Below are 16580 nucleotides of genomic sequence, written 5' to 3' on the forward strand. Positions count from 1 at the left end.
ATGCCCCTACCTGTCTACTCGTCATCTTCTGCAGTGCAGTAAACGAGGTGTGCATGTGCAGCTAAGCTTACAGATTTGTGTTAGGATGACTAGCTCCTGCGTATACACAGCAGTGATGTCATCCAGCACCGGCCAATAAAGAGGCCCGAAGACTGGCACCAAGAAGAAAATGCCAGCGCCCCCAAGGGACTGTTGGATATTATTCACCTTATTAGTTCTACTTTAATATGACCATTTTTACATCTCTACCCTACTTTTTTGTATAGCCTTCTCTTTATACTGTTTATCTGGGGCATTTTTATAACCTTTTTTTCCCTTCCTTTCTGTTTAACAAAATAAATAAAAAACATTTATTTTTTTTCTTGAGATTCTGTACAGAGTTTTGTCACATGAAGAGTGTGTCTTAAAAGCTTGTCCTAAAAAATAAAAATAAATGTTGGTTCTAATAAAGTGTTATGTACTGGGGTGGTTTTTCATAAAAAAAAAAATTTAAACTTGGGTAATAGTGCCACCTCCTGGTCATATAGAGGCATTACATGATTTTTCACTTGCTGAAATAACACATCTACGCCACATAACAAAGGATTGAAAATGTGTACATATCATTTACAGTGGTACCCACTTTGTAATAGTAGAATGCTCCTCTGCTACTGATAGAAGTCCATTTTAATAAAAGCACTTTAAATGTGTTTCGTTGTTATGAAGCCTTTTTGTGCTTTTTAATTTTTTAATTTTTTTTTTTATTTTTTTTAAATTTTTTTTTTACTAATGCTATTTTCAAGGTGGGTTTGCTAGAGACTCTCTACCATATTTATTTGAAACTTGCAGTATTTCAAAAGTTGGTATTGATAGTGGCTGCTGTTGTGTTATGAAATTTTCTTCACTTTCGCTTTTTTATTACCTATAGCTTTTCTATATTTTAAATAGTTAATAACTCTTTTTTTTTTTAAATTGTAAGTTATCTTTTTTTTTTCCTTGCTTTTTTCTATGCTGAGATATTCCTATAAGCAAAGCTATGTTTACGTGTATTATCACTAAACTTAAAATGTTTATTATTGAGAGAAAATATTGCTCACACCAAACAGCAAAGAGGAAAAAAATTACTTTTCTTAAGTTGTACATCACAGGGCACAGAGGACTTGACATTCATGACTACATGCTGCCTGCCACCTTCAGGTGAATGAACACTGGCCAAAAAGAGGCAGAAATCCCTGCCCAGGCATAACCTCTCCCAGCTCAGTCTCAGGTTTTAGCTAGTGTCCCTAGGTGATGAATGTGCCTCCCTGTATTTGTTTTGTGGGCCATAATTCCCATGTATCCTGGCCTGTTCCTAACACACATGATCGGACAGGGGTGGGTTGGTCAGATGCTAAAGCCAGCAGACCAGGTGGGACTGTACCCAAACTCTGCATGCAAGGGGTGGAGATGAGATGGGAGGGGAGGGAGGAGGGCCTGTGATGCTGCTGCTTGGCGCTGGATTGGCAATCTGTACCTGAACTCTGCATGCAAGAGTGAGGAAGGCCTGTAATGCTGCTGTTTGGTGCAGGATTGGCAGCCGTCTCCTAAGTGCAGTGCAGGTACCAGGTGAACTTACTTGCAGGGTGCTATAAAGGTCCAGGGCAGTGGGTGGGAATTTTTGCCTTGTGTCCCTATGCGTTTGTGCTGTCTGTTGATATGGACCATACCTTTCCTGCAATGAACTGTTCTAGTACTTCACCAGGATAAGATGGTATTAAGGTCTACAGTGCCTTGAAAAAGTATTCATACCCCTTGAAATTTTCCACATTATGTCATGTTACCACCAAAAACGTAAATGTATTTTATTGGGATTTTATGTGATAGACCAACACAAAGTGGCACATAATTGAAGTGGAAGATAAATGGTTTTCAAAATTGTTTACAAATATGTGAAAAGTGTGGCATGCATTTGTGTTCAGCCCCCCTTTACTCTGATACCCCTAACAAAAATCTAGTGGAACCAATTGCCTTCAGAAGTCACTTAATTCATAAATTAAACATTTATCATTTTCCTTTCACATCACAATTACATGCCACTTTGTGTTGGTCTGTCACATAAAATACATTTATGGTTTTTGGTTGTAACATGACAAAATGTGGAAAATTTCAAGGGGTATGTGAATACTTTTTCAAGGCACTGTAGGTTCTCCCCTTTCCAACTGAATCAGGGCTTTGTGATGTCATTTTTTGGATGCTGTGCGAATTTATCTGAAATCTTCATCGTTGTTTCAATAGCACGTGTTCTCATTTGCTCTACCTGAGGGTCCTTGCTATGATCAGACTGCTTCTCAATTCACTATTTCTAGGTGGTTCATCAGCTCATAATTTTTTCTATCCTCCGGGGGCAGTGTTGAGCGGATGGTGGCGCTTCTCTGTGGAGTTTCCAGCCAGGTTGATTCTATCAGGAAGCGGGCGGTTCTTTAGGATTCCTGCTGCCCCTGTGCATCTGGTTCTCACGCCGGCGCCTTCGGTGGCCTTTTTCCACCGCTGTTTATGATTGGAGGGGGCGCACTCGGGAACAGCGTGAAAAAACGCGCATGAGGGTCGTGCACGAGGGTTGTGCATGTAGGAGCGGTGTGAGAGCGGCACAGAACGCCAGACATGCGCAGTAGGGGCGGAAGCAGCCATATTAGGAGTGGTCCCAGCCCTAGGCTTCTGTAAGCAGGCTGGAGGGGACACAGAGCGGCGTCAGCTGGGCACGTGAGTCACTGTGGGTGGATGGACCAGGGCACCACAGGTCCTGTAAGAGCTGTAATACTTACAAGAGCGGTTGAAGTGCATAAAGGTGGGGTTGTTTTTACCTCAAAAATATTTTGTCTCAGGCATGTCTTCCCAGAAGAGGAGTGGGGGAGGTGCAGCAGGAAGGGGTGCAAATGCACCACCATCAGTATTGGAGGATATTAGCCTTACATCTGCTGTGTTTAGATCTCCTGAAAGACCTGAGGCAACTGGCTATTCTGAGCCATTATGGTTGTCAGGCATTGTAGCAACAGCTAATGCTTCTGCCTCAACCTACGTTACAAAGGATGACTTAGCATCAGCTTTAGCTGGGCTAGAGGGGAAAATAGCAGGTATGAATGCGTCAGTTTCCCAACGGGGGAAGAAACGGGATGGATCCCCTTCACCTGTGTCCCCACCTGCATTGGAACAGGATTGGGCAGAGGATGTGGAGGTAGTGGCAGTGAATGACCGGAAGGCAGGTTAGGCCACAGATTCCACTTCTGAGGAGTCAGGTTCTGAAGAACCATTTTCAGCCTCTCAATCCCAAAGACTGCTGATCCAGTCCCTCATGGAGATGGTCCGATCAGGTTTCAAATTACCACCTGTGGAGGTCCCTGAAGTTTCCTTTCCCCTTTAGGATCTCTGCGGTCTCCACAGAGTTCACAGGCTTTTCCCTTGCATCCGTTACTAGAGCAGATCATGTATGCTGACTGGGATCACCCGGATAAGCTGGCTGTTCCTCCTAAGAGGTTTGCACTTTTGTACCCTATGGAGGAAATTTTTTTTAAAAAATGGAGCATGCCATCTATGGACGCAGACATTTCTTCTGTGAATAAGAGTCTCACCTGTCCTGTAGATAATGCCCTGGTGTTTAAGGATCCAGCAGATAAGAAATTGGAGTCTTTATTAAAAACTTAATTTGCTATTTCCGGGTCTGCTGTACAACCGGCAGTAGCAGCTATAGGTATCTTTCAGTCTTTAAAGGACTAAGTGAAGCGGGTAACTAAGACTGTTCCCAATCAAGGGGTACCTGTGGAGGATTTGGCAGAATTACCTCGGCCTTATGTTTCGCGGTGGATCCCCTTAAAGATTCCATACAACAGATGTCTCGGTTGGCCCTGCTCTTAGTACATATGCGTAGGATTTTTTGGTTAAAGAGCTGTGATACAGAGTCACCCTGCAAAAAATTACTAGCTGGTTTTCCCTTTCACGGAGAACGGCTATTTGGAGAGGACCTGGATAAATATAGCCAGAAGATTTCAGGGGGTAAGCGTGCACTTCTACTTGTCAAGAAGTGCAAACGACCCTGTTTCAAGGGGCCTAGTGCTTCAGTACCCAGCACTTCTAATTTCAGGCAGCATCGATGGCCTCAGCCATCCGGTTCTAGGGGAAAGCCTCAAGGCAAGGGGCAGAAAAAGCCCTGGGCCCAGAGACCCCCCAAGGGCAGTCCCAAGCCTTCCTTATGAAGGGGCGCCCCCACTCACGCGAGTGGGGGAGAGGCTATTAATGTTCACAAAAGCCTGGGAAGAAGTGATCCAAGACAAGTGGGTTATTTCCACCGTATCTCAGGAGTACAAAATAGAATTCCGGGGGCTTCCTATAGACCCGGTAAAGAAGAGAACTTTTCTTCAGGCAGTAGATCAGCTAAAGTTACAAGGAGAAATTTCAGAGGTTCCAATCATCGAAAGATTCAAGGGTTTTTACTCAAATCTTTTCATAATCCCAGATGGAGAGGTAAGGCCTATTCTGGATCTCAAGGCTCTGAATCAAGTTCTGGTCATTCGTTCTTTCCAAATGGAATCAATTAGTTCGGTGGTAGCCTCCTTACACAGGGAGTCATTCCTGGCGTCCATAGTCATCAAGGACACGTACCTACATGTGCCAATCTGCAAGTCCCATCAAAGGTTTCTGCGATTCGTGGTGGGCGACCAACAATTTCAGTATGTGCCACTGCCCTTCGGGTTAGCCGCAGCACCTCATGTATTCACAAAGATATTGGCTCCGGTATTAGCAGTTCTAAGATCGCAGGGAATATCGGTTGCAGGGTACATGGACGAGCCCCTTTGCTCGCTCAGTTCCACTCTCCCGACACTCCTCTGCTGCTATAGAATCAGACTGCAGATCGCAACATCTGATTGTTCGGTCATCCGATGCTCCGGGACTAGAACTACAGCTCTGTGCCGTTCTAGTCCATTTGTGATAGCTCAGAACAAACACCAGGCAGGCTGTATGTAAGTTCAACCAGGAATCTCTTTTATTGCAAAATACAGGCTTTTATACACTAAAAGTGGAGGTGCAGACCTCCTGCTCATATTACTCTAACAATACAGCTGTAACCTAATTAACATGAGCTAATTAACTAATCACTTTAGACAGCCTAGATGACTCAAACATGACCTTTAGGCCAGACTGGCCGTCTTGTAGTTCAGAAAATCCAATCAACATTATCACAATCAACATAGACTCTTCTTCACACAATAACAGAGTTAACACAAACAACAATGGGGATCTAATGACTCTTAGATCCCATACTAGAGACTTATTTACAATACACATTTTAGCAGACAACAGACAGAGAGGTGCTGGAATTACATCAGCATCTCCTAACAGTATCTGTCCCAGCATTATGAATCAGCCACTATTCCAATATGGCAAATCCAGGGTCCCCAGAGTCTGTGTGTCCTGGGGGACCAGGACCCGAATCCACATTAATACCACCTCAAGGGTCCCCAGGCATACAGCTCACAAAGAGCACCGTTCCCCCAAATGCAAGGGCCCCCGATCGATCGGCAAGAGGCTAGCATACAGTCCCCTCCAAAAGTCTCTCTCCCGGCTAGGTCTGTCACAGAGAGGTAAGGCCTATTCTGGATCTCAAGGCTCTGAATCAAGTTCTGGTCATTCGTTCTTTCCGAATGGAATCAATTAGTTTGGTGGTAGCCTCCTTACATAGGGAGTCATTCCTGGCGTCCATAGACATCAAGGACGCGTACCTACATGTGCCAATCTGCAAGTCCCATCAGATTTCTGCGATTCGTGGTGGGCGACCAACAATTTCAGTATGTGCCACTGCCCTTCGGGTTAGCCGCAGCACCTCATGTATTCACAAAGATATTGGCTCCGGTATCAGCAGTTCTAAGATCGCAGGGAATATCGGTTACAGGGTACATGGATGATCTACTATTGATAGATCAAACGGTTCCAGACCTGGCTCAGAATGTAGCTCGGGTGGTTCATACCTTGTAATGTCTGGGTTGGGTTCTGAATTGGTCAAAATCGGCCCTGCAGCTGGTTCAATGCCTAGAATATCTGGGGCTAATACTAGACACAGTCAAGGCAAAGGTATTACCACTATAGAAGGTCAGGGTCATGACAAACCTCGTCCATGTCATAAAGAGGAAAAGATATCCTTCCATTCGCCTGTGTATGAGGCTACTGGGGAAGATGGTGTCCTCATTCGAAGCAGTCCCTTATGCGCAGTTTCACTTCAGAGCAACGTTCTATGTGTCCGGAACAAGATGGTCCTGTCTCTGGACTGGCACATGGTTCTTCGGCTAAGAGTACGTCAGAGTCTCAGTTGGTGGATGTTAACCAGGAATCTTTTTATCCATGGTTTGGAAGGTGGTGACGACAGACGCCAGCCTCTCTGGATGGGGGGCAGTCCTAGAGGAGGCCACCGTCCAGGGAGAGTGGTCCTGGAGGGAGAGGAGCTTGCCCATCAATGTTTTGGAGATTTGGGCAGCTTGCTTGGCTCTAAACTTCTGGACTCCCAGGCTACAGGGATGTCCTGTGAGATTCCAGTTGGACAATGCCACGGCTGTGGCATATATCAATCACCAGGGGGCACCAGGAGTCAGACAGCTCAGAAGGAAGTAGATTGTATGCTGACTTGGGCAGAAAGATTTGTTCCATTCCTATCTGCGGTGTTTATCCCAGGAGTGGAGAATTGGCAGGCGGACTTTCTGAGTCTCCAGCAGATTGCCAAGGCTACAGTGAGTGTGAGGCCAGGAGGTGGCACCCCCGTAGATATGTCATCGGGAGAGTTTTGGCTTTTCTGCAAAAAGGGGTGGATATGAATCTGGCCTTAAGTACAATTAAGGGTCAAATCTCGGCCTTAGCAAGGCTGCCTCTGTGCCCTTGGGATTTAAATTTAGTACTGGGGTTTTACAGAGGCAGCCCTTTGAGCCTATCCGGCAGATTGCTTTAGTCCTCTTGACAAGAAAATTAGTTTTCATGGTCGCAGTGACGTCGACCAGGTGTCGGAGTTGGCAGCTCTGTCCTTTTAAAGAACCTTATTTGATCTTGCACCAGGATAGGGCGGTTTTGCGGCCGCAACCAGAATTTTTACTCAAGGTAGTGTCCAGTTTTCATCGAAATCAGTATATTATTCTACCTTAATTTTTTCCGAATCCACAGTCTGCAGAGGAGAGATTATTTCGTTCTCTTGACGTAGTACGGGCTATCCGAGTCTATCTGAGAATGTCAGCTCAGATGCGGAAGTCTAATGTTCTGTTTATATTGCCAGAAGGTCCCAAGATGGGACAGGCAGCATCTAAGTCAACTATTTCTCAGTGGATCTGCCATGTGATTGTTCAGGTATATGGTTTAAGGGGTAAGGCTCTGCCTTTTCCAGTAAAAGCACACGCTACCAGAAGAGTGAGTGCTTCATGGGCAGTTCGTTATAAAGCATCGATGGCTCAGATTTGCAAGGCTGCTACTTTGTCTTCGGGACATACATTCACTAGGTTTTACCAAGTGGATGCATTTGGGTGCAGTGTACTGCAGGCAGCAATATAGACCCTGTTGTTCTGATGGTGTTTATTTGGTCACAATGGGTTCCCTCCCCTCAAAGAGCATTGCTTGGGGACGTCCTAGTTAGTTATGGCTGCTCTGTGTCCTGTGATGTACGATAAAGAAATTAGGATTTTTACTACAGCTTACTTGTAAAATCCTTTTCTTGGAGTACATCACGGGACACACAGATCCCTCCCCTCTTGTCTGGGAAGTTTATTGCTTGCTTCAAAACTGAGGTACTTCCTGTTTAAGAGGGGGAGGACTTACTGTCTTTTTGTTTGGTTTGCCAGTGTGTATTCACCTATAGGTGGCATATAACCCAGTTAGTTATGGCTGCTCTGTGTCCCGTGATGTACTCCAAGAAAAGGATTTTATAGTTAAGCTGTAGTAAAATTCCTAATATTTTAGGGCCAGTGTCCATTCAACTGACAGTGGGAGCATAACCAAAGCAGTCGTGAATATGAAGTTTTCTGCATCCTGTGAGTAAACCATCACAAAAATTTTATAGGTAAACCAAAGATACTAATTTGCAGTTCATAACTAGGAAGGGAAGAGTCCATGTGCAAGTTGGTGAACTGCAAGTGCATAAAGCATAATGTCTTAGTGATAGCACTTCTGCCCTGCATCACTAGGATCCTTGAAATCTCAATCAGAACACTACTTGCATGGAGGTTGAATGTTCTCCCTGCACTTGCGTGTCTTTCTCCGAGTATTAAGGTTTCCCTTCTCGCTCTAAAGACATGCTAGTAGATTACTTGGCTCAAGTATCTCTATGCATGTGAGGCAGGACCTTAGTTTGTAAGCTACTTGAAGGCAGTGTGAATGAGGGCTACTGTGAATGCACAATATGTAAAGTGCTATGTCTTTGCTATATAAATACCCGTAATTAAGGCGCAAAAAAAGAAAAAAAAATGTGAAAGCCACACTTCAAAATTTTAAGGTTTAATTTGATATGCTAGAATAAAATATTTTTACATGGTGTTGAAGTATAGTGCTGCTATTTGGTTACCTGGCTTTAGCAGTAGCTATTGCATCACAATTTTAAGTGCGTTAACCTACAATATATATATAATAAATGCTTTTGTGTTTGCCCCATTTATCATAAACTGAACTCAAAGATCTACGACTTTTTCTATGTACACAAAAGGCCTTTTTCTCTCTTTCTCAAATATCGTTCACAAATCCTGTCTAAATCTCTGTTAGTGAGCACTTTTCCTTTGCCGAGATAATCCATCCACCTCACAGGTGTGGTATATCAAGGTGCTGATATTTAGACAGCATGATTATTGCACAGGTGTGCCTCAGGCTGGCCACTCTAAAATGTGCAGTTTTACTGTATTGGGGGGTCCAAAAACCAGTCAGTATCTGGTGTGACAACCATTTGCCTCACGCAGTGCAGCACATCTCCTTCGCATAGAGTTGATCAGGTTGTTGATTGTGGCCTGTGGAATGTTGGTCCATTCCTCTTCAATGGCTGTGTGAAGTTGCTGGATATTGGCAGGAACTAGAACACGCTGTCATATACGCTGATCCAGAGTGTCCCAAACAACATGCTCAATGGGTGACATGTCCGGTGAGTATGCTAGCCATGCAAGAACTGGAATGTTTGCAGCTTCCAGGAATTGTGTACAGATCCTTGCAACATGGGGCCGTGCATTATCATGCTGCAACATAAGGTGATGGTCGTGGATGAATGGCACAACAATGGGCAACAGGATCTCGTCACAGTCTTTGCATTCAAAATACCATCACTAAAATGCACCTGTGTTCATTGTTTTTAGCATAAGCCTGCCCATACCATAACCCCACCACTACCATGGGCCACTAGATCCACAACGTTTACATCAGAAAACTGCTCACCCACACGACGGCATACAAGCTATCTGCCCTGTACAGTGAAAAACGAGATTCATCCATGAAGAGAACACTTCTCCAAAGTGCCAGACGCCATCCAATTTGAGAATTTGCCCACTCAAGTCGGTTAATACGACAAACTGTAGTCAGGTGGAGACCCCGATGAGGACGACAAGCATGCAGATGAGCTTCCCTGAGACGATTTCTGACAGTTTGTGCAGAAATATTTTGGTTATGCAAACTGATTGTTGCAGCAGCTGTCCGGGTGGCTGGTCTCAGACGATCTTGGAGGTGAAGATGATGGATGTGGCGGTCCTGGTCTGGTGTGGTTACACGTGGTCTGCGGTTGTGAGGCCAGTTGGATATACTGCCAAATTCTCTGAAACGCCTTTGGAGACTGCTTATGGTAGAGAAATGAACATTCAGTTTGAGGGCAACAGCTCTGGTGGACACTCCTGCAGTCAGCATGGCAATTGCACGCTCCCTCAAAACTTGCGACATCCGTGGCATTGTGCTGTGTGATAAAACTGCACATTTTAGCGTGGCCTTTTATTGTGGACAGCCTAAGGCACACCTGTGCAATAATCATGCTGTCTAATCAGCATATGCCACACATGTGAGGTGGATGGATTATCTTGGCAAAGGAGAAGTGCTCACTAACACAGATTTAGACAGATGTGAACAATATTTGAGATAAATAGGCCTTTTGTGTACATAAAAAAAGTTGTAGATCTTTTAGTTCAAGAGTGCAAAAGTGTTGTGTTTATAATTTTGCTCAGAGAGTGTGAGTGTGAGTGTGAGTCTATGTATGTATGTATATATGCATGTGTATATGTGTGTGTGTGTGTGTGTGTGTGTGTGTGTATGTGTATATATATATATATATATATATATATATATATATATATATATATATATATATATATATATATATATATATATATATATATATATAATGTGTATGTATGTGTGTGTGTATATACACAGTTGTGCTCATAAGTTTACATTCCCTGGCAGAATTTATGATTTTTTTTGGCCATTTTTCTGAGAATATGAATGATAAAACAAAAACTTTTTTCTTTCACTTATGGTTAGTGTTTGCCTGAAGCCTTTTATTATCAATCAACTGTGTTTACTCTTTTTAAATCATCATCACAACAGAAACTACCAAATGACCCCAGTTTACATACCCCAGTTCTTAATACCATTTATTGTCTTTTGTGGTATTTGTGGATGAGGCTCTTTATCTTCTCAGATGGTAAAGCTGCCCATTCCTCTTGGCAAAAAGCCTCCAGTTCCTGTAAATTCTTGGGCTGTATTGATTGAACTGCACATTTGAGATCTCCCCAGAGTGGCTCAATGATATTGAGGTCAGGAGACTGAGATGGCCACTCCAGAACCTTCACTTTATTCTGTTGTAGCCAATGACTGGTCGACTTGGCCTTGTGTTTTGGGTCGTTGTCATGTTGGAATGTCCAAGTATGTCCCATGCGCAGCTTCCTGGCTGATGAATGCAAATGTTCCTCCGGTATTTTTTGATAACCTACTGCATTCATCTTGCCATCAATTTTGACCAAATTTCCTGTGCCTTTTGTAGCTCACACATCCCCAAAACATTAGTGATCCACCTCCGTGTTTCAAAGTAGGAATGGTGTACCTTTCATCATAGGCCTTGTTGACTCCTCTCCAAATGAAGTGTTTACGGTTGTGGCCAAAAAGCTAAATTTTGGTCTCATCACTCCAAATGACTTTGTGCCAGAAGGTTTGAGGCTTGTCTCTGTGCTGTTTGGCGTATTATAAGTGGGAAACTTTCTGGCATTTGCGTAGTAATGACTTTCTTTTGGCGACTCGACAATGCAGCCCATCTTTCTTCAAGTGCCCCCTTATTGTGCACCTTGAAACAGCCACACCACGTGTTTTCAGAGTCCTGTATTTCATCTGAAGTTATTTGTGGGTTTTTCTTTGCATCCCGAACTATTTCCTGGCAGTTGTTGCTAGAAGTTCAGTTGGTCTACCTGAACGTGGTTTGGTTTCAACAGAACCTCTAATTTTTCACTTTTTGATTCGAGTTTGAATACTGCTGATTGGCTTTCTCAATTCCTTGGATAACTTTTTATATCCTTTTCTTGTTTTATACAGTTCAACTACCTTTTCCTACAGATCCTTTGACAATTCTTTTGCTTTCCCGTGACTCAGAATCCAGAAACTACAGTGCAGCACTGGATGAAAGATGCAAGGGTCTGTCAGGAGTCCAGAAACTTATTAACCTTTTATACACACACACTAATTGCAAGCAAACATATCACCGGGGAGGATGGTTACCTTTTGATAGCAATTCAAACCCCTTTGTGTCAACTTGTGTGCATGTTATCAGGCCAAAATCATGAGGGTATATAAACTTTTGATCAGGGTAATTTGGGTAGTTTCTGTTGTTATTATGATTTAAAAAGAGTAAACACAGTTGACTGATAATAAATGGCTTTAGCCAAACACTAACCATGAGTGAAAGAAATGTTTTTGTGTTATTCATATTCTCTGAAAAATGGCCAAGAAATCATAAATTCTGCCAGGGTATGTAAACTTATGAGCACAACTGTGTGTGTGTGTGTGTGTAATATAAATATATAATCTTGCATAATATAAATATATTTTTTTTATCCTGGACCGCAGTTGGTTACGGCAGGATCCTGGTACCGTTTTTTAAAACCGCGGTCCTTCTTGTAAATCCAGGTGGCTGATCACTTTACATTTCTTGCCACCACAGTAATAAATACTTTTGCTTCAATGCTGAAGTTTGGTTTTCCTTTATTTTATGAACCATGAGCTGCTCTAGAAAATGTAATCTAGAATATGACTGGATCTTCTTGAAGTGTATATTCGCTTATAGCCCACCAAATGTGTTTAGTTGATGTAGGGCTTGTATGCCTGCAACCCAGGATAGTTTGTAACAATACTATGAAGCAGGACTGTATTGTATTGGAAGGCTGTGCCCACTTAAATTTGTAAGGGCTAGTTCACACTACAAAAACGTCCTCCAGATCCTTTCCGGGTACGTTTCTCCTGCGCATTTTTGATGCATTCTAGATGCTCTTCTTCTTCTTTTTTTTTTTTTTTTGTTTGGTTTTATTTCTCTTCCTGTTTTTTTTTCACTGTACTGGGGTCCTGTGTGTGTTTGATGTGTTCCTGTGCGTTTACTGATGCGTTTTACCATGTTCCAGTACAGTTCTGTGCAGGAAAAATGCAGCATGTTCTTTTGACTGGAATGCACTGGAACTTCAAGCACTGATGTGAACTATGCTATTGGAAACCATGTAACCTACTTTAGGGCTTGTTCACACTTGACTACATTTCAGACTCTCAACAAGCGCTCCTAGAGCGTTTATATGGCATTAGTATGGGCATCAGACAGGCTTCAATGAGCTTTAGAATGGGGCCTTTAACAAGCGGTAAAAACGCTCCCTAAATGCCCTATGCGTGGTTTCATAGCGTTTGATGAGCATTAAAACTGCTCCACGATAGAAAGTGACAGAAATAAAACAAATGTGAATGCGCCGCAACCACACAAAAACTGCGCCGAAAACGCCTGCCCAAAGCGTTTGCGGAGTGTTATCATAGACTTGAATGGGAGGCGTTGAAAGGCCTCAAACGCCTCCCGACTCGACACGAGGCTTCAATTTGGAAGCAACGCTAACACTTAGTGTGAACAGCACAATGTGCTGTCTATTATATCTTGTGCATGGTCATTTGAGGGGTGTTTTTAATGCCTCTCAAACGCCTGCTCTTAATGCCAATGTGAACTCAGCCTTAGACAGTATTTTTCTGTGCTTTCATGTTATTAAACCTCAGTTTTTTGTTTTTTTTTTTTTGTTTTTTTAACTTTGTTGGTGTTTTTAGTGCAAAGTTCCTGGAAAGTGAAGCTATGAATGAAAATCTTCGAAAGAGCCTGTCAAGAGCCTCATCGAGGACTTCCTATTTTTCTGGCCACACACCATTCTCTGCACCTTTAATTCCAGCTGAGAAGGAAACCAATGAAATCATAGATCTTGCCAAGAAAGACTTGGAAAAATTGAAAAAGAAGGAAAAAAAGAAGAAGAAGAGGTAATGGTTAACTTATGTACATGTGTCTGTATAGTAACATTTTCTATGGTCTTTTTATTTGTTTACATGCTGTTGGTAGTTGTGATATTTACTAGATGCTTCACTTTATAACTTCGTTTCATCAGATGCTTGTGTTATTAATTAATGCACATGTATTACAAAATGTTCTTTTATGAAGCATGGCTATTTTTTTTTTTTTTCTTTACATATATAGATCTTTAGAAAAAGTCATTTTGTATTGATGCCTGAAATATATAGAATTTATTGGATTTTTCATCTATCCTAATAGTCACCGACATGAGTTGCAGTGTGCTTATGGTAGGGTTTGTAGTCACTTTTTTGTTTTTGCATAGCATGGTAAGGACATGTGACCTTATAGGAAAATCATGGAGTACATAAAGCTAATTAGCCCATGTAAAAGATACACATTTCTGTACCGCACTAAGTTGGGTATAAACGTAGAGGGTTTTTTTTTTTTTTTTATATCTTTTATATAACTTTTATATCTTTCATATTAATTGCAAACGTGAACATTTTGCAATTTTTCATGACTCCAGGCACAACTTACTTGCAGAAAGATTCCTGTCATCTTTCAGTTCATCCAATCTATCTGGCTGCTGGTAGCTAAAGTATAGTTGCCAGTATCCTTCTGAATGGCACAGCAGCATGTGATGAGACTGCAGTCTTACTATTTAACACTATCAAAGGGCTATTAAATCTGGGTGAATGGGATTATAAAATACTTGACTTCCATGTAAATTGAATGGATTTAATTGCAGTTGCAGTGTTTCCTTTATAGTACTAGAAGTTTATGGATTCCATTTCAACCCTGGCACTGGTCACTTAACAAGCTGGCATGTTGAGACATGATCAACATTTTCTGTTTATATCTGTAAAGCTCTGACAGAAGAACCAATAAATATTTTTCTGATTTGTTTTAAAGTACATGTGAGAAGGAACATGCCGTTTGTTTCCTCAACTAATTAATTGCATTAAAACACTGCAACAAATGTCAGTGGAAAAATTAAAGGTATTATTAGGATTTGCCATTCTATAAGGCTGGGATCATATTGTGTGCGGACACAATGTGTTCCCACACTGTGCACATCCAATTTGCATCAGTGTGAACCCAACCTAAAGGATAACTGTATTCTTAAAACACTTGGCTCTTTTAATATAAACAAGGACAAGAAGAAACTTTACCAATGCTACCTCTTACCTCTGTCTTTTTTTTTTTTTTTACATTTACACCGGCGTTGGCCTATGATGACGACATTTCAAAGAAAAGATGTAAAAGCCTCTTTCCGCACATTTGCTTGGCATCCCTGGATATATTTTTAAAAGAGTATATGTGATTTTTAAAGTACAGTTGTTATCTAAATAGATTACTTTTTATATAGGTTGCTATAGCAGCCATTTCAATACAAGAAAAACCATTACATGTAATTTGTCTTTTCATTATGTATTCATAAGAATTTGCAATTTTTAGTGCTTACAGTATATATGTGTTGCACCTGAGAATTACTGGTGTTTTCAAACCTACCTCAGCAATTACCGAACTATGATCCTTCTAACTACATTATAGTGCTAAAAAATTTGCAGTGTTAATTGCAATGATTTATTACTAGGGACTACCACAGTATATCTTCTGATATAGGTGCCTTTTGGTTCTACTTACTGTAAACTGTTTTTTCTGAACCATTTATTCGCATAAATAATAGTTTTTGACAATAATCGCTAATACTGCCCATTTATTCAGAAGGAAATTACAGACAAGGTAGGATTGCCATCATATTGTAGCTATGAAGGTTTTTAAAGTGACCCTAAACAATGTTCTTATGCTCCAGAAATAATCTATACACATCCGCTACTTAATGGCCCTGTAATCTAGATTTTATGAAATAGTTTCTTACTTTGTTTTTCGCCTGCTTGTAACATCCTCAGTGAGCTCCTGAACCTCTCCTTTTCCCATTTGTTTGGCACAAGCAGTGCGCTGCTATATGCACAATACAAATCCCATAGTCCCTAGTCTATTTTAGGAGCGAGCAAAAGAGGTTGGCTACTTCTTTCCTAGAAACTGTGGTAACCTGGAGAACAAAATTAACTACCCTCAAAAACAAAAAAGAAATTTGGACATTTGAACGAGGCTGAGAGCAGAAGGTACCTTTTTTTTTTTTTTTTTTTTTTTTTTTTTTTTTTTTTTCTATTTAAGAATATATACTTAAATCGTTTTTCTTTTTTTTTAAACCACAATTTAGAGTCACTTTAATCCCTGATATGATGTGTTGCTAGCAGACCTTGGCATGACATGAATTATATATACCACCATGGCCATCTTCTTCATTCTTTATCTTTTTCCATTGGTGGGTCAATAACCCAGCATAGAACAGTGATTTTTAGGAATAAAAAAGCAGACAGCGCTGAGATTCAAGCCAACACTTCCTCCTCATCTTCAGGATGGAGTAGTCCCACTGACCAAAACTATGTTTAAAATTGAATGGATAACTTTTGCTGCATGAACTACATGCAAGGAGAATTGTACCATATATTCAGACAGAGACTGGCTTTATCTATAAAGCCCATTGCACGTGGGCTCAAGCGGCTTTTTTCTACAGAAACATCATCTCATGCAGTGCCACTAGTGCTGTCAGTTGCATGTTGACAAATCCATATGGCCTGCTTGGTGAAATACTACACAATGAGGTGTGCTTGTTGCTTTCACTTCTGAGTGCAGTACAGCCCAAACTCAGCTTACAGATAACAGGGCGTTAAATGCTCTGAGATCTGCATCTGACGGAATCTGTGATGCTAGCTGGGGAGAAAGTGTACGTCTGTAAAAGACACATCTATAAACTGTTTTGATTAGACCTTGGCCTTAGACTTTAGGATTAAGTTAAAAGTCATCCGTCTTGCCATTAAAGGTGGACATGGCAAAGTTATGGTCAACTGGGTCATTGCGGCATCATTTCTTTTTGTATCAGGTCAGTTAACATGCATTTGATTATATTTTATTTTTGATGTAATCGAGGAGACTTGGCAGAACATATTTTCATATTATAAAATTGCTCTTCACACAGTGGAAGAGCAGCTGAACAATG

At 41.5% G+C, this 16580-nt stretch overlaps 1 protein-coding gene across 7 annotated transcripts in view; it reads left to right on the forward strand.

The window, feature by feature from the left end:
- KIF21A (kinesin family member 21A) overlaps positions 1-16580 on the forward strand; it is a 279203-nt gene that overhangs the window by 127224 nt on the left and 135399 nt on the right. For all 7 annotated transcript variants that reach the window (XM_073619687.1, XM_073619690.1, XM_073619692.1 and 4 more), the window contains exon 11: positions 13279-13482. In XM_073619687.1, coding sequence (XP_073475788.1) covers positions 13279-13482 — 204 coding nt within the window. The remainder of the gene's footprint in view (positions 1-13278; positions 13483-16580) is intronic.

This window comes from Aquarana catesbeiana, linkage group LG03 (genome assembly GCF_042186555.1).
Source record: "Aquarana catesbeiana isolate 2022-GZ linkage group LG03, ASM4218655v1, whole genome shotgun sequence".
Lineage (NCBI taxonomy): Eukaryota > Metazoa > Chordata > Amphibia > Anura > Ranidae > Aquarana > Aquarana catesbeiana.